This window comes from Rattus norvegicus, chromosome 6, assembly GCF_036323735.1.
Source record: "Rattus norvegicus strain BN/NHsdMcwi chromosome 6, GRCr8, whole genome shotgun sequence".
Lineage (NCBI taxonomy): Eukaryota > Metazoa > Chordata > Mammalia > Rodentia > Muridae > Rattus > Rattus norvegicus.
Window position 1 is genome coordinate 22,221,063 of NC_086024.1, and position 21,066 is coordinate 22,242,128.

At 46.7% G+C, this 21,066-nt stretch overlaps 1 protein-coding gene across 2 annotated transcripts in view; it reads right to left on the reverse strand.

Annotated features, from left to right (window-relative positions):
* Vit (vitrin) overlaps positions 1 to 21,066 on the reverse strand; it is a 119,664-nt gene that overhangs the window by 22,968 nt on the left and 75,630 nt on the right. The window contains exons 7-10 of one of the 2 annotated variants that reach the window (XM_008764427.4): positions 19,882 to 20,067; positions 6,761 to 6,805; positions 5,041 to 5,103; positions 1,217 to 1,364 (exon numbers count right to left, since the gene is read on the reverse strand). In XM_008764427.4, coding sequence (XP_008762649.1) covers positions 1,217 to 1,364; positions 5,041 to 5,103; positions 6,761 to 6,805; positions 19,882 to 20,067 — 442 coding nt within the window. Of the gene's footprint in view, positions 1 to 1,216; positions 1,365 to 5,040; positions 5,104 to 6,760; positions 6,806 to 7,308; positions 9,851 to 19,881; positions 20,068 to 21,066 lie in introns of those variants that run through there. The other variant, XM_039113076.2, reaches the window with a different exon arrangement.

The window sequence follows — 21,066 nt, forward strand, 5'->3', positions numbered from 1 at the left end:
TAATTGACTCGTAACTACTTATAAGTGCCAGTTAGCCACGGTACTGATGTTTCCTGACAGAAATAGAAGGGAGGAACGAATGTATTCGAATTTAATTCTGGAAATATACACATTATGAGTTATGTGACAAAGAAAGCTTTTTTTTTCACTTATTTTTCTTTGTAACTCAAAGCAGAGTAACTAGCATGTTTCTAGCAACTCTTAACCTGCTAAGGTCTTTGTACCACGACCGTAATTGATGCCCTGCTTTGGGTAGTCCTCAGGACACTTGCCAGTTGGGAGGTATGTGGAGGGGTTGGAGTGTTAGGACGCTTATTCTCACTCCGAAGGAATGGCCCTGCCGTCACAGAAGCTTTGGAGCAAGAGCCCTGAGCTCTGTGTCGCTTTGCAATTCCAAGGGCTAAACTACAGGTATGTGAGGAGGAAAAGCATCATGGGTCACCACATCCCCTTTCTGGCTAGCATACAGAGTTGTTTGAAATGTGCTTACAACTGGAGATTTATCAGTGTTTTGTTCTTTGATTATGATCTGTCGTATCTGAGTTCTGTTGCAGGGAGAAGCGCATCCATATGTGAACTAAATTGATTTATGATTCTGAATCAGGGGGAAGAAGCCTGAGTTTGGAATGCTGCTATGTCCCCTCAAGCCCTACCCTTAATGAAATAACCAGATGGACTGGGGCAAGTCATCTCAGTGCTCAGCCAACTAGTGAAGCCCCCTCTCTGTGCCCCGGGCTTCTCTGTCACCTGGTGGACTTTATCAATATATTGCAGAAAGTCCAAGGTTGTTTGGAGGAAAGAGAATGCACAACCTAAAGCCCTGTGGCTGCTAGCATCTTACCCAGTTGTAGCCTCTCGAACAAATGTCTTCATAGTCAAGGCTAAGGGAATTTAGCCTTATTGTCTAGAGATAAAGAAACTGGTGACAGCCCAACTAGTTTATCCATGGCTTGCACCCAGGACTCTTAGTCCCTACAAATGAATCCTGTCTGCATCAATCACGAGAGTGCAAATGGGATTTACACACAAGCATGTATTACTAACCTTTTCTTCCCTTTGGGAAGGTTTGTATTTCTCCAATGACAGCTGGATTTCTTCTTCTTCTTTTTTTTTTTACATTTGCATTAGAGAAGGGAATGAATCAGGGCTTCAGGATTCATGGTGGCTTGAAGTTAGGGATGCAGTGACGCACAGGCTCAGCATGAGCTGCACTTACCCGTACTGAACAACACCCACGAGGGGACCACCAGGGCCGATGTCCAGAGCCTGGACGACATCCACTAGGAACTGCTTCTGGATCTGGAAGCGGCGCTTGCCGATGCCGGTGCTCCCGTCAATTAAGAACGACAAATCAATTTTGCAGTCTGAGGGATAGAAAAGGAAGCTGTGATTCTGATTGGCTCTGAGTGCTTCCACCCAGGGAAATATATAGAAAAACCGGATTAAACGATATAATTTAGTTGTTCTCACATTTATATGGATAATATTTATAAATAATATACATTCGCTGGTATGAATTAAACTATATATTAGTGTATATTATATAAGTTAAACTATAGAACTTATATATGTAAATTTTAATTTATAAGTTACACACACTAACAGACTAGCAATAACTAATAATAAAGCAGAATAATTATGTCAATATGCTATAGTAAAAACTAATAAAACTTTGGGGGTTATTTATTTCTAGAATTTTCCATTTACTATTTTTAGATTGGAGTTGATAGTGGGTAATCAAAACCGTGGAAAAGAAAAACCAAGGTTAAGGTGAATCTGCAGGAAGACAGTGAGAGCCATGGGAGGGACGACCGGGCTGAAGGCTAGCTTCAACCTTACAGCAAATGCTACTCGGCTAGCAAATCAGTGTTTGTGGTCCACCTCTGCAGAGGTACTGACTTGGTATAATAAAACTGACTTTCATGGCTGAGCGGAAGCCCTTATTGGAGTTCGTATAGCCTTAAGATTAACTTTTTTAAAAAATGAAGAATGGATTGTTGAATTAATGCTTTTGGGAGACAAGAGTGTTTCAGAAACATTTCCAAGGTGAGGCAGGAGAATAAAGAATTTTGATCTACAGCAGCCAAGAGCACCCCCTTGTGGGCAGGGGAGAAACTGCACACATGTCCTTAACCTGTGCACGGCTTCCTTGGGGCTGGCATTCCTGCCCTCCATTAACGAAAGTGCTAAAGGGAAGGAAGGGCTGTTGGAAGTACTAAATGCTTCTGAGCTGCCGAAGTTTGAAGCAAGATTGGTTAGAAATAATTATTGATGAGAGATGATGCAGATTCGTGGACGGAGAGAAAGTTGAACCTGACGATGTGCTGAAACAGCTATTGAAACCAGAGGAGGTTTGGAGGAGATCCCAGGGATGCCTGTCTGCCTCTACTCCATCTACTTTGCCTCTCGGCTCTTCAGCAAATCTCAGAGCCTTTTGCCCCGAGTCTACAAGTGCCTTCTAGCCTTCCCTGTCCGTCTGGCTTTCTCCCATGATGCCTGCGTCCAAGAATAACCCCTGAGATGAAGATTTCAGGAAACAAACGAAATCCAAATGTGGTTTAAGGACTCCAGTAAAGACAGAGCAGAAGTCAGGAAAACCTGCTCTAAGGCCTCCTTTCCTCTAGTGGTCAACGCGTGTTTTTCTAGGCCTTGCTTTGCAATGTGAATTATAGCCAGCAGGTGGCAGTAATGTTCTTCAGGGCTTTCGGTCCAGCAACACCAGCAGGATGTGGAAAATATGGACTCCCGGGATCCACTCAAATGTAGAGAATCAGATTTGCCTTTAAAAATGACCCCTAAGTTTGAGAAGCACTCCTGAACAAAGGTTTTCCTCCCAGACGCCATCAGATTAGTTCAATATTGCCTTTTAAGAGAGAGGAAAAACGATTCTAGGAGGGGATAACGGGTTTTCCCCGTTTCATTTATTTTTTTTTTTCAGCGACAACAGAACAAGGATTTGGTAGCATCCGTTTGGTTTCCTCAAGGACGTTTTGCTCATTTTTTAACATCTTGAACTATGTTCAGGAACAACGTGTTCAGTTTTGAAGTAAGCAATTTATTCGCTTAGTTCTCTTGGCTCTCTGGCCTGCTTGCTGATGGCTGACCCAGAAGTCTCTTTTGTTACCCTTCCCAGGATTTTTTTTCCCCCTCGCTGGAACCAAACACGAGGCCTTGTTGCACTTCCTAGGCCAACATTCTATTACTAAACAAAAGCCCCTGCCCCCAAACTCCCAGGATATCTTAACGATTAGGCTTCTATCTTATGGCACATACAGTCTAAGACCCAGTGGGTTTCTTCCATGGAAAGACGGCAGGCTGGTGTGAGATTGACATCAGTATTAATGGGTGGATTGTGGCAGGAGGTGTTCAGTATTGCTGCCTTATTTATGGCAGCAGGAAAAGTTCTGGATAAAGAAGGAAGGTCAGATGTGTTATGTCAAGGAATCAATGCATGGATTTTTTTCATTCTGTGATACAGTTCTACATGGTGCAATTCTGTAGACAAACTCACGCTTTGGGCTACATAACACATCAGGTCCATGTTTTGTAACTTTGGATGATATCTGTCAGAGGCATGCACAGGTCACAGGTGTTATGAAATTCCCACAAAATGAGCTGGGAGCCATTCTGAAGGGCCACAGGTAAGTGACTGTAGGATCAGTCAGTGGGTCTGGGATGGAGGCTCTGTCCTGGCCTTTGTTTCAGAGTCTCGGGGTGATTCGAGGATGCTTTTGGTCCTCTGATCATACGGAAAGGAGCAAGGTGGAGTGGGAGTCTGACACAATAGGTATGAGGAAAGAGACGGACATCTTTAGTCTAACGAACAGCTTCTGGTGTTTCTTACACGCAGCAGAGATGAGACAGTCCGCACGGCAGCTGGCTGGCGGCAGCTTTGGGAGGATTTGTGAGGGCTTTCTTTCGCTATGTTGAAGGGACTACACTTCTCCGTGTTCCTTCTCTCTCCATCCCTCCTTTGTGATACTCCCAGGTGTTTTCTCCCCTGCCTAGCGAGGTTTTGTTTTCGACCTTCATAATAGAGTCTCTGCTTTGAAGCACAGTTCGTCTTCCAACTGTAAACGTTTCTGAGGCATCTCAATACCCACTTAGCATTCCTTTATCTCTTAAATTTGGCGAAGAACAACGGATGTGTGTATTCCCTGACATCTTCTTTCCTGACTCTGAATTTTCTTGTCCAAGTATTTGATCTTGCTATTAGACTGGGTACCTCATGGCAAATGACACAGGCAGCCTTCCTGTCCCCAACCCTGCTCCATCTCATGTTTCTCACCACAGTGACATCTATCCAGTTGCACGAGTCTTTTTTTTTTTCAATATAAATCAGATCTATGTGTTTACTGAGTGCCTGTGGGAGGAAACACACATGCCACGGCACAGTGCGTAGCTCAGAGCAGCTTCTCTCCACCATGGAGAGGACCGAGGCCATTGGGCATTGCAACAAATGCCTTCTCCAGCCGAGTGGTCGCCGGAGTCCTGCAGATGTCAGTTTTTTTTTTTTTTTGGTTCTTTTTTTCCGGAGCTGGGGACCGAACCCAGGGCCTTGCGCTTCCTAGGTAAGCGCTCTACCACTGAGCTAAATCCCCAGCCCCCAGATGTCACTTTTAATTGTCCCATATCTTGCCCTACTCCAACCCTAGAGATTTTCCTTTTCTATATTTCTTGACTCTGCTAATTTCTCTAATTTCTGGTTAACCCCAAGGCCCGGCTTCCATTACTTCAGTGGTGCCCACCTCTGCCCATCAGCCTGTCAATTCTTTTCATCCGCCCTTGCCCCGCCCCTTCCCATTCTTTGCCTTGTTGCCATGGTGACTAAAAAGAAAAAAAAAAAAACCCTTGATCCTCTCCCCTCATGCACATACTTTAAATCCTTCAAAAGCTCTCCGTTCTCCTTAGAACAAAGTGTCAGAAGGTAGAAGCTAAATAGATCTGCAGTAGGAGAGAGGTGGGTCTGAACGGAAGTCAGTACGCAGAGGAGAGAGATGTTAAAGCTTCCCCGGGGTTCCCAGCTGTCAGTTAACTCACTCGGGTCTCCCTGCAACACTGGCTCCGAAGACTGTGTGCTGAGTTCTTCTTTTGGCACAAATCCTGGAAAGAGAAGTAAAAACTGTTGTGATTTCCAAGCATAGGAAGCACCTGGCCTTACCCCAGAGAACGGGACAGAGCGGACATTCATACCCAGCTCTGGGCTTGGCTTAGAGCTGCCTCTTCCCTACGCCGGGGCCCATCCTGAGAAAAAGAAGTTGCGACAGCCTGCCCAAGGGTGCTCTGTTGGATATTCGGGGGCCCTGTGCTGCTCTCATTTTAACTAGTTCGATTTGAGTCCTGGTTTATTTACGTAAAAACATTGCGGATGTGTCGGTATAAATTACCATTCTCTAAAATTCTGAAAAAAATTTGAGGTCTGTCTCATTCAAACCTTTCCTATGCTGGGTACATACGGGTCCTTGGCCAAATTTTGGTGATGTAGGCACTGGACAAAGCCGAGTTAGACATGTGCGGGGCAATCTGGAAAAGGTTGTGTGTACCAGAGGGGAACACAGTTCAAATAAAAGGGCAGAGAAGACAGCCTCTCGCCCACAGCGTTTGGAGAGGTTGTATGAGGGTGGGGTTCAGCTAGGTAGGGGTGGGGCGGCTTATTAGGTACACAGAGAGTGACAATAAGCTGCAAACACAATAAGCATGGATCTATTAGGATGGCTGTGACCAGCGGGTTTCTCAGAGGCAGCAAACGTGTGCAGGAAACAGGTCTCCCAGTTTTTCGGGATGCCGAGTTCTGGAAGTTTCTGGCAGTGTGGAGGCAGGTGTGGAGGTCTGTGGTCTGTCTCTGCTCTTAGCTGCAGTGAGCTCCCCGCCCCAACCCCCGTGTGCAAAGCACATGATTTCATCTTCCTGTTAAAGGTCAGACAGCTCACCTCTCTTCCTCACATCACTTGGAGATACTGTTTTGGGTGTTCAACAGTATTTCTCCACCAGGTGCTCTGCAGGACATGTATCAATGCTCTACACTGCGCGCGCGCGTGTGTGTGTGTGTGTGTGTGTGTGTGTGTGTGTTAAGTTCAGAGGTTGGGTCTTTGTATCCCTGTCTTACCTTGCCAGTAAAATCTTGCTTCTTACCAAGAATTGGAAGACTCTGTTAAAGGGTCAAATATTTAATGTTGCATTCAGTGAATCACACACACACACACACACACACACACACACACACACACACACACACTTATACCCTGATGAGAATGGTAAATCTCATATCATTTTCTTTTTTAAAAAATTTTATTTAATTTTACTTTTTAAGACAAGGTCTTACTATGTATCCTTGTTTGGTCTAGAGATCACTATGTAGACCAGCCTGGCCCCAAACTCACAGAAATTCACCTGCATCAGCCACCTGAGTGCTGGGACTAAAGGATTGCACAGCCACCAGGCAGCCCTCCTGAATACCATTTTCCCAGAAGCAGACTGAACTCCAGTGTGTGCTACCAGAAGAAGGGTCTGAACCCACCTCACAGTGAACTCGCTCACTCCAGCCTTTGTCTCCAGGCCTTCTCCCTCCCCTTTGGAAAACCAGGCATCTCCAGGAAAGTTTGAATGGCCCCACCCCTGGACCTGAAAGTTCCAGGAGACATCCTTCAGAAAGGCTACTCTGGCTGTATCACCTGAGCCACTGGCTGAACTGTTAAGCCCTCTGTTCCTTCGGTGCGGTGCATCTGGTCTGATCGGTGTTCAGAGGTCAGCGGATGCTTACCTGAATCTAAAAGGACTGGTTCAGGCTTCCATGTCGCCATCTCTTCTGAATTTTAATAAAAAGAAACAAACTTACTAAAACAGAACCAGCATAAGCTCCCAAAGCAAACTGCTAGGACTCTTCCCAGCCTGGGCAGAAGTGGCAACCGTGAAAGATGGGGCTAGGATTTTGGAGGAAGCAGTGTGAAATTCTTGGGATGTTCCTCCTACATGGAGATCTTAAAACCAAAGGTGTGTACTTCATTCCCATTGTACCAAGAGGCGTGACTAAAGGGAACCCTAGGACACCCAAAAGGCTCATCCAATCCAACGCACCTAGCATACGGTCACATAGTCCCTACTCGTAGCGGCTGGCTGCTACTTGTTACTTCTAGAGATCAGGAGTCACTACCTACCCCAAGCAAAGCAGGGTATGCTAACCCTGTCTTAGGTTACTGAAAGTCTGGAATTACTTTCCTGGTAGCCATCTGAAGTATTCTGAGCTAATGTTTTTACCCACCGGTCCAATCATCTACCCATTTTCCCAACCACCCACTCATCCATACTTACTATGGTATTGTGACCAATACCATTTTAATTAACACTGTTCCGTCGACCCCTTCCACCAGTTCCTGAGTTTCCTTTCATTGTGTGGTGCCTCAATGGAGTGTGCTGTCTGGTCTATGTCAACTTGACACAAGCTAGAGTTATCCGAAAGGAGGGAACCTCCTTTGAGAAAATGCCTCCTTCAGATCTGACTGTAAGGCATTTTCCTAGTTAGTGATGATGGGGGAGGCGCTGGCCTTCCCTTTGTGATGGTCCTGGGTTCTATAAGAAAGCAGGCTGAGCAAGCCATGAGAAGCAAGCCAGTAAGCAGCATCCCTCCACAGCCTCTGCATCAGCCCCTGCCTCCAGGTTCCTGCCCTGTGTGAGTTCCAGTCCTGACTTCCTTTGGTGATGAACAGCAATGTGGAAGTGTAGGCTGAACAAACCCTTCCCTCCCCACGTTGCTTTGGTCATGGTGTTTCATGGCAGCAACAGCATCCTAAACCAGGACACAGAGTAAAGAAGCATGGCACTTGGGTTCTAATGTGGACAGCAGTGAGGCAGAAAGGGTGATGGACAAGGGGGATGTTTGCCCAATAATCCCTGCCCTTACTTGGGAAATCTGAAAGGTTAGGAGGGTCTCAGAGGCAGTGCGAGAACATATTGGGAAACCCCACAGCACAAAGATGACTCGTTTTCCCTAAACTTACCTGTGCTCTTCCCAGAAACTCAAAGGCATGAACAGCTTTTGGCTCCTAAAGGTCCTCTGGGCTGCTGGGGTTATAACTACTAAATTATTTAAAAGAAGTCTTTTTTTTTTCTGTATGCAGAGTCCAGGGGAAATTTAAAAAGGTTAACACACCCTTGTATGTCCAGGTTTAGTGGTAAGACCTGGATTTAACCTGCTTTAGGCAAGCTTTAACTAGGTTGGGGGAGATTGTCTCTCGTCGTGAAGTTGTTCTTTAAACGATGTTAATTTACCCTTATCGCTCTACTGCCACCTGCTGGTGAAAATCAACACTGTGTCATTTTCCTTTTTACAAAGATACTGGTGGCATCTCCCGGTTTTGCCCAAAAGCTCTTAAAATGTTATTTTATTTTGATTATATTAAATTTTCCTCAGCATGAAGGCTAGAATGCTGACCTCGTTGTTATTAATTTGGTGACCCCAGCTTTTTACTTTTGTCCCCCAAAGCCTCCCCATCAGAGCCCCTTTCATCCTGCCTGGTGACAAAACTGAATAAATTCACATTCGTTTAGTAGCCAGTCCTGGAAAATATTTGGACAGCTGAGATTTGGTGTATTTTGGACTTTGTGGCAATGAGGAATCAATGTGTAAAAGGGCCTCTGTGTTCGGGTGTCAAGCAGGGACAGGACGGTATGGGAAGAAGTCAGTCGGAAAACCGTCCTGAGGCTACCAAGAATAGTCAGGCGTGCTGTACCCACCTAGCCTACTACTGTTCCCCTACAGAACTGTTGGAAGGCTGTTGTCCTGAGGGTTTTTCCTGCCCTGACTCACACAGCAGAGGCTTAGAGGAGGGATGTGTGCACCCTGAAAGTGTCACTCGACAAAACAGGGAATTATTTTGGTGACAGTGTTTGGTTGGCTGCCTCACAGATGAATTAGATCTAAGGAAAGTATTGTGTTGGGGGGGGGCGATATCCAGTTCGAAGAACATTCAGGAGCCGTCAACCATTACCTAGAGCTTGTTCAACGCCAGCCAGAACCACCTTGAGAGTGGTAAGTCACATTGAGCCTGAATTAGGTAGAGCTATGACCCCGTTTTGCACTTGGGGAAACTAGGACACAAACATTTGCTTTGGATGTGGTTTGAGCCCAGGTCATCAGGCTCCAGAGGTTGAGCCTAATCTCCATCCATCCATCCATCCATCCATCCATCCATCCATCCATCCATCCAATCATCCACCCACCTATATATCTATCCATCTACCCATCCATCTAATCATCTATCCATCAATCTATTAATCTACCCTCCCTTACACACACACACACACACACACACACACACGCACACGCACACGCACACGCACGCATGCAAGGACCACTTTTGATCCATCGTCTCAGAGTACTTGTTTACATCACAGAGAGGCTTGGCCTAGCACCATCACCTATAACTCCCACTAACGTGGTTAAGTCTTCAAAAGGACCTAAGATGATGTCCCTGCACATCTGGAAATCACTAGCAGGGGACCCAAGAGGGAGCTGCAACATATAGCCATCAGGACTATAAAGTTTTATGGGCCTGAAGCCCAGGTGGCCTGACAGGCCCCACGTTCCTCCCTGGTGAGTCCTGGGTGGACTTTGGAGGCGGAAGTGGAAGTTTGATGGTATAGCAGGCCTCTGGTACTGGGGGATGCTAGCAGCCTCCTGTCCCCTTTCCTGGTTGTGTGTCCCTAGGGCAAGAGGGCAGTGCATTTCCCTCAGACTTCCTCTCGCTATACCCACAGGAAGTGCTAAGAGAATACAGGCCCGAGGCATTGGCGTGCCAGTAGCCTGTTGCACAAGCACTTTTAGAGACCACTGGGGACATTTTCTATCCCTGGGTGTGAGTTCATGCCAGGGAGGCATCCACGGCCCCAGGTTTACAAACGGGATATCCTCCAATACACACTGTGAGATATTTATTTGGGACCTGGATGACGTTTTTCATGGAAACAGTAATTCCGTGCTTAGATTTCCAGGCCAGAGAAGCTTATTTGACTCAAACAGAGCCCATGGGGCCACGCTTGATATTCTGACCTGGGTACACATACTCAAGTATGCGTAGGCAGGATTCAGGTGGCCTGCTGATTCTACAAGTAGCAGAACAGAACGATTCCAGGGACGTGAGCAGTTGCAGGCTCAACAGGAGAGGAGCCAATTGTGAGGGAGCCAGCACTGTTTTCAAAGGCGCAGTAATTCTCAGACACAAGCCTTGTGTTCTGCTCTGGCTGCAGGGCTCTGCCACACCTGCACACCACAGAAGGATCATTGGGGATGGAGGGATCTGATGCAGAAATGATGAGGCATTAAGTCGAGGTCCACAGATTTGAAATTGTCTCTCAAATTGAAAGCCATTCAGAGTCTCAGACTTCCTAAGAGTGCAAGGATGATTTGGTTATTGAAGACCTCAAGGAGGTTTGTTCTGTGGGGATTAATTTTTTCGGTAGGGAGTTAGCCCAGATGTGTTTTATAGAATTCTTTGTAATTCCATGATCTTACAGTTTTATAGTTGAGGTACTGGGCAGCTTGCTTGACATGTATGGCATGTATAACATGTGTGATGTGCATGACATGTATGACATATGTGACATGCACGGCATGTGTGACATATGTGACATGTATGCCATGTGGTGTGTATGACATGTGTGACGTATGTGACATGTGTGATATGTGTGATATGTATGATTTGTGTGGCATGTGTGGTATGTATGGCATATATGACAGATGTGACATGTATGGCATGTATTGCATGTATGACATGTATGATGTGCATGAGACATGTGGCATGTATAACATGTGTGATGTGCATGACATGTATGTCATATGTGACATGGGTGACATGCATGGCATGTGTGACATGTGTGACATGTGTGACATGTGTGACATGTGTGACATGTATGTGGTGTGTATGATAGGTGTGAAATGGCAAGTATGACATATGTGACATGTATGCCATGTGGTATGTATGACATGTGTGACATATGTGACATGTGTGACATGTGTGATATGTATCATTTGTGTGGCATGTGTGGTATGTATGGCATGTATGACACGTGTGACATGTATGGCACATGTGACATTCACAACATGTACGACATGTATGACATATATGTCGTGTGGTGTATATGACATGTGTGACATGTGTGACATGTATGATATGGTAAGAGCTGACTGGAGAACTAACAGCCCCAGATGTACTTACCCACCTTGACTCAGAGTGTACAGTTTCTCCCCTCAGCAGAAGCCTTTGTCAGATTCCATTTCTGCACATCTTTGCACTGTCAGAGTGACCCCAGGCAAGGACATGCTGAGAATTATGGGAGGGTCTGAGTGGTTCAGGTCAGTTGTGTGGACGATGGTGTTCTAGTTTCCTTTCTGCTGCTGTTATAAAAATACTCTGAGCAAAAGCAACTCTGGGAGGAAAGGAATTTGTTTGACACACACTTTCAAGTTATAGTGCGTCATGGAGGGAAGTCAGCGAAGGATTTCAGATAGGAACTCAAAGGCAAGAACTATGGAGGAATGCTTGCTTCCAGACTCAGGCTTAGCTAGCATTCTTATAGCCCATTCTTTAGGGAATGGTGCTGCCCATGGTGGACAAGGACCTCCTACATCAATTAAAACTCAAGATGACTCCACGCACGTAAGTTCGCAGGCTATTCCGATCTGGCACTCTTCCATTTCGAGTCTCAGGTGAGTTAGGCTGGGTCAAATTGACAGTTATGCCTGACTAGGATCATTAGTGAGATGGGAAAGAGCTGTAGAAATGAACAAGTTCTGGGTAAAAGGGAGCTAAGAACATTTATGTAGGTCTAAGTATCAGAAACATGAAGGAGACTGAAGAGGAAACAGAGACTCACAGAACAAAAGAACTGGAGGATGATTTGATTAGAAAAAAAGCAAGGGGCCCAAATGCATTCAATAGAACAAAACCTCGAATAGATCCAAAGGTGGTCAGGCCACAAACTGAAGGGAGCTGGAGATCGGAATGAGGTCTGGTCCCATCCACCCCTAACGCATGTCTGATTCACTTGGTGCAGTTGGTATTTGCACTTTATCCCGGAAGCCATGCTGGAGATTTCTTGGGTGGGAAATCTCTGGAGGGGACATATGGTAATATAAACCCTTAGGCCTCTGGCCTGATCGAGGCCTCCTCTTTGTCTTACTGAGAGCAGACAAACCAAAGCTATTTCCTGAAGGCTAAAATGACTTGGCGTGCCCTGAAGCTCTGTTGACTTGGGGTTGAGGTGGAGAAACCAAGGGCCACAGTGGAAGTACGTTTCTAGGATACAAGACTAGAAGGGGCAAGCGGTTTGCCCAGGTCAATACCTGTTCCTGTAGACTTCCGTAGGAAGCCTCTGCAACCTGGCCTTTGGGTACCTGTGGGGATTCTACATGCTCAGCAGATCTACATACAACCAGTGACTGCTTTTTTTCTCTTATTTTGTCCCCAGCTGAGAGTGGCTCTGATCCAGATAGCATTTGGAGTCAGCTGGGTTATCTGTGGTGGGCACCACCACTGGGGGCCGCAGAGGAGGCAGACATCTTGGTCAGGGGAACAAGAGAATCAGATAGCCCATGGCTTGGCCAGTTCTGAAGCCGAGATGACAGTATACATTGGCAAAAGTGTTGTTGTGCGACTTGTGGAAACCCTGGTAATCCTGATGGATGGGGTGGAGGATGGGATGGGGGGTGGGATGGGGGATGGGATGGGGGATGAGGGATGGGATGGGGGATGGATCATGTTTCATGTGTCAAACAAAACAGAAGCTATGGGGCTGGAGAGGTGGCTCAATGGTTAGGAGCACTTGTTCTTGCAAAGGATGAGGGGAGTGTAGCTTAGAGTCCCAGCATTCACATGGTGGCCCACAACCATCCTCAACTCCAGTTCCAGCAGATGCATAGCCCTCTTCTGACCTCTGCCGGCACCAGGCATACATGTGGTGCACATACACACATATGGGTAAAACACCCACACACATACAATTAAATAAAAAAGCAAAGTGTACACAGTTGGGGGCGGGGGGGATACAAATATCTCTTCATGGCTGTCCTGGCCTCTATTCCTCACACCCCCTGGCTCAATAGGAGAAGAATAGTTTTAGCCAGCCGTCAGCTCCCAGAGCAGGCCCTGTGGGAACTTAGGGGGAGCACCAGTCGTGCTCTGCTCCTTTCTGCTCTCTGTGAGCTTCGGCAGAGCTGCAGAGCCCTGCTGCAGCCCCGGTTACAGCACCAGGTCATTGAAGGCTGCGTGGAGGCAAAGAGAGGTGAGCCCCGTGTGTTGCATCTCCCAGGCACGCTCCTGGGAGAGAACAGATTTCTTTCTCCGAAGCATAACAGATGTCCCCAAGCAAGATGCGCTCTGCCCTTTCTTGGGAGATGATAAAATTTTCCCTTGATCTTTTAAGTGCGTTTCCGAAAGCGTGAGCCCCAGAGAGTATCTCTTTTGAGGCTTCTAAGAACCCGGTTACTGAATCCTTAGGCATTGCCATCACAGCCTGTACAAAATCGCCTCTGGGAAAGGGAGATTGGGCCAAGGGCTGGCTTACTTAACGTCTTCTTTACTTCCCTTACAGGTTTCTTCACAGGTCTGGACCTGAGGGCAGAGCATTCTGTTGGCCCAACTAGTATTTTAAGGCTCTATTAGCTCGAAATCAAATGGTGAGGATTCGGGTTGTTGGAAACATGAGGGGCAGCGGTGAGGAAGACAGCTGAGGCTCTCACCTGGACTGACACCAGGACTGTGTGGGCTGCTCGTGGAGGTGGGGAGGGACCACAGACCTGGAAGCACAGTTGGATTGATCAGAGCATGGACGAGAATCTAGCTGATTCTCATTCTTTCTGTGAGCCAACGTAACAGGCCTAGATTAGGGTCAGAATCAAGGCAGAGCCTTGGTGAAGTTTGAATCTGCCCTGGAGGAGGCATTGGAATGGAGAATAAATAAATAAACAGGCAGACAGATGGATAGATAGAATGATAAATAAATAAATATATACATAAATAAGTAAGAAAGAATGAATTTAAAACAGTGGCTAGGTAGTCCAGGCACTAAACACCCTTGTATTTTATGACTGGCAAAGTAAATCCCTTATTCATGAGGGCCATATTTCTTAAATTTCCTTTTTCTCAAAAACAATTCCCCCTCAGCTGTGCCACTTGTGGAGAGGTTAAAGCAATCCCTCAGCAGAAATTTCACCTAACATTTAGCAATTTGCCTAAGCTGCATAAACACGGAGTTGATACAAATCATTAGTTTTCAGTCGCTTTTAGAAGCGTCCGATGGTTTAGCCTTGATTACTCTGGGAGAGATTCAACCACGTTTCATCACTTCCTGAGCAACTTCTCTGACGGAAGGCTTTACAAGGACAAGGAAGATAGAGGAGTTTGAAAAGAGAAACATAGAGCCCCTTGGGGGAAGAAGTCAACTGAGTGAAAGAACCATGTTTCTTAGCAGGGAAGAAGGTGAAGATGTATTGACTGGTTTTGTGTGTCAACTTGACACAAGCTGGAGTTATCACAGAGAAAGGAGCCTCATTGAGGAAATGCCTCCATGAGACCCAGCTGTAAGGCATTTTCTCAACTAGTGATCAAGCGGGGAGGACCCAGCCCATTGTGGGTGGTGCTGTCCCTGGGCTGGTGGTCTTGGGTTCTATAAGAGAGCAAGCTGAGCAAGCCAGGGGAAGCAAGCCAGTAAGAAACATCCCTCCATGGCCTCTGCATCAGCTCCTGCTTCCTGGCCTGCTTGAGTTCCAGTCCTGACTTCCTTTGGTGATGGACAGCAACATGGAAATGTAAGCTGAATAAACCCTTTCCTCCCCAGCTTGCTTCTTGGTTGCAATGTTTGTGCAGGAATAGAAACCCTGACTGAGACAAAAGATAAGGAGAAGAGTCTAATGTCTTTTAGGGCTATCTGTGGTGGATTTTTCCCCCCTCCTTTTGACTTTGCAGAGCAGTTTTATGATTTGTACAAGTCATAAAAATAACCTAGGCTCCCTGTAAAGCCGTTATCTCCACATACTACACACGGCAAGGAGCCATCCCTAGTTGTCTACCCAGCAGCTGCTGGCCTCTGATTTTGGTATGTAGCAATATAACACATGATCTCACATACAAACACACAAGTGCAGGACCAGGCTGGAAGCCCATGTTGCACCTCACTTCTTTGGCGAGCAACCTACCACAGGCCAGTCTCGTGCCAGCCAGTGCCCATGAATACCAGCTTTTTGGTTATTTGTTTTTATTAATTTTAAGGGTAAGCATTGGCAGTTGGCAGTTTAGTTTGTAGCATCTTATATATACGTATGTATCCTTATTGCTCTGACTCCATTTTTCTTGAAAATGCCGTAGCTGCATTTTTCTTTATGGAGGAATAGCATTTTGCCGAATACAATAGCTCACATTTCTTCTACACTCCAGGGGAGCGGATGCATGGAAACTTTACCTGTCTGTCTAATGATGGGCAAGTAAACTTCATTTCCCATGAACACATCTCATGCCCGTTCTCACCCTCGGGTAATACTTACCTTACGCTTCTTTCTTGGAAGTGTGAATTCTGCCATTTCTCCACACTCATGCCCAGGCTGTGTGTTTCAGTTTGCAGTATGAATTCTGTCTGTCTGTCTACCTCTCTGTCTCTCTTATCTCTGTCTGTGTGTGTGTGTGAGAGAGAGAGAAATAGAGACTTCTCTCTCTCTCTCTCTCTCTCTCTCTCTCTCTGGAAGACATTTTTCTGTTTAAACGGCATGTATTTGGTTCTTGATACAGTAGCATATATTTTTAAGAATATATTTATTGGCCATTTATAGTTCTGGTGTAGCCTTGTCATGGCCTTTTTCCATTTTTTTCTTTTTTTTAAATTTTTTTCTTTCTTTAGGAATGCTTGTCTTGTAAAAGATTGGGTTTTAAGAAAAACTTTCTCCAGACACCTTAAGGGAGAAAGACTTTCACAGGTGGCAGTGAGGAGGGAGAGTGCAAGAAGGAGTTCACTGATAGACAGTGGCGGTCTCCCTCCCCTGTCCTCCTCCTCTTCCTTGCTCAGGCAGGGATGGAGGGCAAATGATTGGCCCTGCCATTTCTCCGCCTTGTCAGTAGGCGGCGCTCTTTACCCCCTATGGTCTATTTGCATCGTGCATACATTTTTAACGCTAATCAGCAGTGAACACCAAAGTGCTTCTTAGAGTGAACCTGACTGGGAAACCAATGCTACAAGTGACCACTCCGCTTTATACGCTTTATACGTCTGCGAGATCCCAGCGGACTCGACAGCTGGGGCTGCAGACTGTCTCTCTTCGCAGTCATCTTTTCTAACTACTGCAGTGGATCTGGCTCTCTGGGTGGCTCTCTCTAGGGCTGGGTGCTCCTGGGGGCTCTGGAACCACCCTCGGACTCTCCCATGAAGACAGCCTTATTCCTATCTTGTGAGACATATCTGTTCGTTTGGCTCTTGGCTTAGTACTCCTACCCTCTGCTTGTACATGCATATGGTCAGTGAAAGGACCATAATGTCCGGCCTCCTCTTCCTGGGAGTCCTCCCACACCTGAGCGTTCTTTCACATGCTGAGAGAGCTCCTTTCTCTTCAAAGTGCTTACTCTTTTTGTTGTTAACTGGCCTCTAAGGCAAGGGTTCTCAACCAGTGGGTCGCAACCCCTAGATATCATACATTCGATATCCTGCATATCAAATATTTATATTCTGATTCACGGCAGTAACACAGTTGTAGTTATGAAGTGGGGACAAAAAATAATTTCCTGACTGGGGAGGTCATCACAACATGAGGAACTGTATCAATGTTTTGCAGGTTTAGGAAGGTTGAGAAGCACTTGGAGTCTAAGGTGTGGTGTTCTGTCTGAGCGGAAGCTTTTGACCTCAGTGTAGGACAAAGATGACTGTCAGGCCTCAAACACACACAGTCCCTGTCCCAGATACACACGTGTCGGGTGTCCTAAGCTGAAGGGACTAGTAATGAATTTTAGTGTGTTGAGGTGGGGCATTCACTGATATAGTCCAAGATCCTAGAATGTTTTCTGTTGCATAATGGACATTCAAAATATTTCTTAAATGAATTACGCTTTGCTTGAGCATCCGAGTTACATTTCCTTCTAGAATCTTTCTGTTTCAGTCACACATATAAAGGGAAACATACAGTAACCACTGGCTTATCAGTTGATACTATAAAGGAGTGTTTCCTTACCCCTGGGCAAACTATTTCAGCATTTTAGAATTTAAAAGGTAGTCATTTACCGACTAAACGTTAGTTCCTGTAGTTGGGTTAAAATATCTCAGCAAGTGCCCACAGCTATCCTTCAAGAGAGACATCTGTGATGTTGGAAGTGGAACCCGGGGTTCCACTGAGTTATATCACAGGACCCCACATTAAGTATATATTATCTTTCATAGAAGGACAGAGGACCACTTAAACTCTCATTACTGATCGAGATTACAGACCGTCTTCCTGGACCTCTACTGAACAATGGCACACAGTAGGGGGGGTAGGTTGCAACCATTTGACGATGGACTAGGATGTGGGACCCACAAAGCTCACCTTAAAAACTGCAGACTCAAAGTACAAAGCAAAATTCCCGTGCTTAACGTGAGCTTTTCTTTTAAGAGAGTCGGTCATAAAAGTAGGTAGATGCTTAGCTAGGACAGTGGGTCTCAACTTTCCTAATGCCGTGACCCTTGAAGACAGTTCCTCAGGGACCCCCAGCCGAAACTTTACTCTCATTGCTGCCTTAGAACTGTACTTCTGCTACTGTTATGAATTGAAATGCAAATATCTCTACTTTCTGACGACCTTAGGCGACCCCAGGAAAGGGTCATTGGGTTGTAGCCCGGTGTTAAGGACGGCTGATACAAGACCAAGGGGGTGGTGGTTCAGGCTCACGAGCGTAGGAATGGGGCTTCTTTGGGAGTGACGAAACTGTCCTAGAATTTGTAACGGGGGCCATGCAACTCTATGGGTACCACCCTCTGCATGTGAACTTTAAGCCAGCCGAGACTGTATGGGATGTGAACAGTGTCTTCTTTTCTTGGCTGCGGATTGCCTTCGAGTGGACAATGCGATGTTTGAGAAGTCCTCTGTCCCTGCCTACTCCGGCCTCCTGTCTTAACAGCTGCGGTGCCTGCTGCACAGAGTCCTGCCCACCCCCGCGGGTCCCCCCCCCCCCCCGCTGTCCAAGGGCTTGCCCAGCAGTGTGTGGGTCGCAGAGAAGCGGGTGCTGTGTGGGCATGAACAGAGAACACTGGCGGCGGGCTGGGAGGCTGCTGTCCAAAGCCCCTGTCCCAAAGCCAGGAGTAACAAGCCTCTGCCAGGTTGGGAGTCACTACTTTGGGTTTTTTGAGGGTTTTTTTCTTTTTTTTTTTTCAGCAAAATTGGCATCAAGACTTCCAAGCTGCAAGCAAAGCCAAGCAAACAAGCCACGAACTCACCGTGCTGTTACATAAGATGCCCCCTGGGAGAGACAACTACCGGTTCAGATACTTGAATGTATCTGAAGGAACCGAGGTCTCAAGAGCCAAGTACTTGGGATGTAATAAAGAAAAAGCCCTGGTTCCAGGGAGGCCTGTGAGCCCTGGCGACACAGCACCCTAGAAGAGTTCCCTTTCCTGCCAGGTATCAATGACGCGTGTCAATATTAGTGTAATAGTAAAAACAAGAGGGACTGGGGGGGCTTGTCTGATGTGTTTCAAAACTTTACAAAATTATTCTTATGATTCTCTTATTCGGGACCTTCAGGTCCCAACTTCCAGGAGGCATCTATGAGGCAGAGTGTTTATGGTGGAATCATCGACAAGAATATGGTCAAGTGTGTGCTATCCCTGCTCACCTGGTGTGCATCCTGACAGTTACTATTAATTACTAAGTTAAATTAAATTAAATCAGGGAAGCCCAGCAGCTTCCAATCTGGCCACTTTGTCCTCTACGGCGGCTCCTACTGTCCCGACGAGTTCGCTGATGGCATAGGCGGGCTCTAGGCATTGGAATTTGGATTCCTGCTCTGCTTGCTCACCCACCCCACGTGACCTCGGGCACTTCCCCTTACCACCTTTGTCCTCCCTTTAGTCACTGTAACAATGCATTTGTTTAAGTTAGGAGTCATACAGGTCTGCTCCGGGGAGCTGTTACGACCCAGACCCAGTAAGCTAATGTGTGGAAGTTACTCAGAAAAATGCCCTGTGCTTTGAAAGTGCGACTTCTGTAGAAAATAAAAGGCTGAGTGGACAGACAGATGTGGAGGCTCTGCTGGGGAAGGGGAGGGTCAGGCTTCATGGCAGCGATGACTGAAAACTGGATCGGGCTGACAAAAGTCCTGGGGACCTCCTCCCAGAAGGAGAACGTGTCACCAGACAGGAACTATTCAGGGAAACCTTCTGAGATAATGTCGACCCGTTGCACAACTTCCCGTCCCCTCCTCCCTCCCCGACCAGAAAACTATTTGAACTGACCCAGGTGCTCTTTATCTCTGGGTGGTGAAGACAGAGGCCCGTGGATGTGACAAGCAGATACAGCCTATCTGGCCTCCTAAAGGGAGTCTTTTGGGTTTATTCTCGACATCTAAAGACTCCTGGGTGTGGGCCGTTTATTATTTCAGGAAACAAAATCCGGAGCACAACAATGGTCAGAGCGAAGCCTACTGTCTTTTTCAAGTGAGCTTTCGGCATGCTATCTGACCTTCCCAAGTATGGCGATGGTAATCGTGTTTTGAACCTGGAAGACGGACCCTGCTGCCTCTCACCCTGGTGAAGGTCTCACACATTCCCGAGTCACTACCCAAAAGGCTAAGAGCTGGCACTGCATACTCAGGTCCCCCAACCGCTGTTCCTCTAAGGATATACCATTCCTCTCTTGTGCTACACGGCCAATCTACTCACCCATCTCCTGACTCCTGTGGCCCACAGGTTGGGGTCGGGAGCTGCTTGTGACAGATGCTGCAAATGGCTTTGAGGTGGCTCTGTGGGTAGCTTCAGCTACTGGGGTAGCTAGAGCCTGTGACAGGGTGACAGGCTGTGCGGTTGTCCCTGGAAGAGATGGCTTCTCATAGGCTTTTGTGGTCTCACCTGTAAGAAAACAGAATTGCATTGGTGCTCACAAAACAGCCTGGTGGGACTTGGAGGACCAGAAGTCAAATAAACATTCACTGAACACCACTGGCTTTTAACAGAAACTTGTGCTGGTTGCAATGGAGACTCGAGTCTATATAAACAGCCCGTACAATTTCAGAGCAGTAAGCCTATCAACAAAAGATTAAACCACACGTTTAGGTTACAGTTCAAAACCATAGCAACACAGGAAAGGAGGAACCGGATTAGTTGCCAGATTACTTTGCCAGGCCCCGCGAGCAATGGTTTGTTTCCCCTTCTAACAACTAGTTCTCTCTCTCCCCGTTCTATAACCTTGCTATCTCAGTCGTAATTGGCTTCTAGAAGCATGGTACTTCCAGCACCCCCCCACCCCCCATGGCTCAGTCTTAGAGCGCATGTTGATTTGGGTTGGTTCGTGAGCAGTCAGCTGACTTCCGGCCTCAGATGTCTTGCCAATACCTGCGATGATGGAATAACCCGCTGGCAAGGGCCGTCTAGGCTCTTCTAAATTACGAAGCTTTAGCCCGTGTCTGGCCCTTCCTTTTATAGCCTTGTGTGTGCGTATACTGACTCTGGGACAGTTCACTTCCCATCATTCTCTCACACCATCTCCCTGTCCCGGAACCCTTTTCCCCAAAGGGTCGCCTCCTACTTTGACGTCCTATATTTCAGTCACTGAGGATGGTTTCAGCTGCTTGCATGAGTATGGGTGGGAGGCTATTTTAAGGTTTATTTTAATTCTTTTTTTTTTTTTTTTGGTTCCTTTTTTCGGAGCTGGGGACCGAACCCAGGGCCTTGCGCTTCCTAGGCAAGCGCTCTACCAATGAGCTAAATCCCCAACCCCTTATTTTAATTCTTAATTATGTACTCGAGCGGGGCTTATGTATTTGAGTGTAGTGTCAGCATAGGCCTCAAGAGGGAGTCAGTCCTTTCCCTCAGAGTTGAAGTTATGGGTGGTTCTGAGTTGCCCTACAC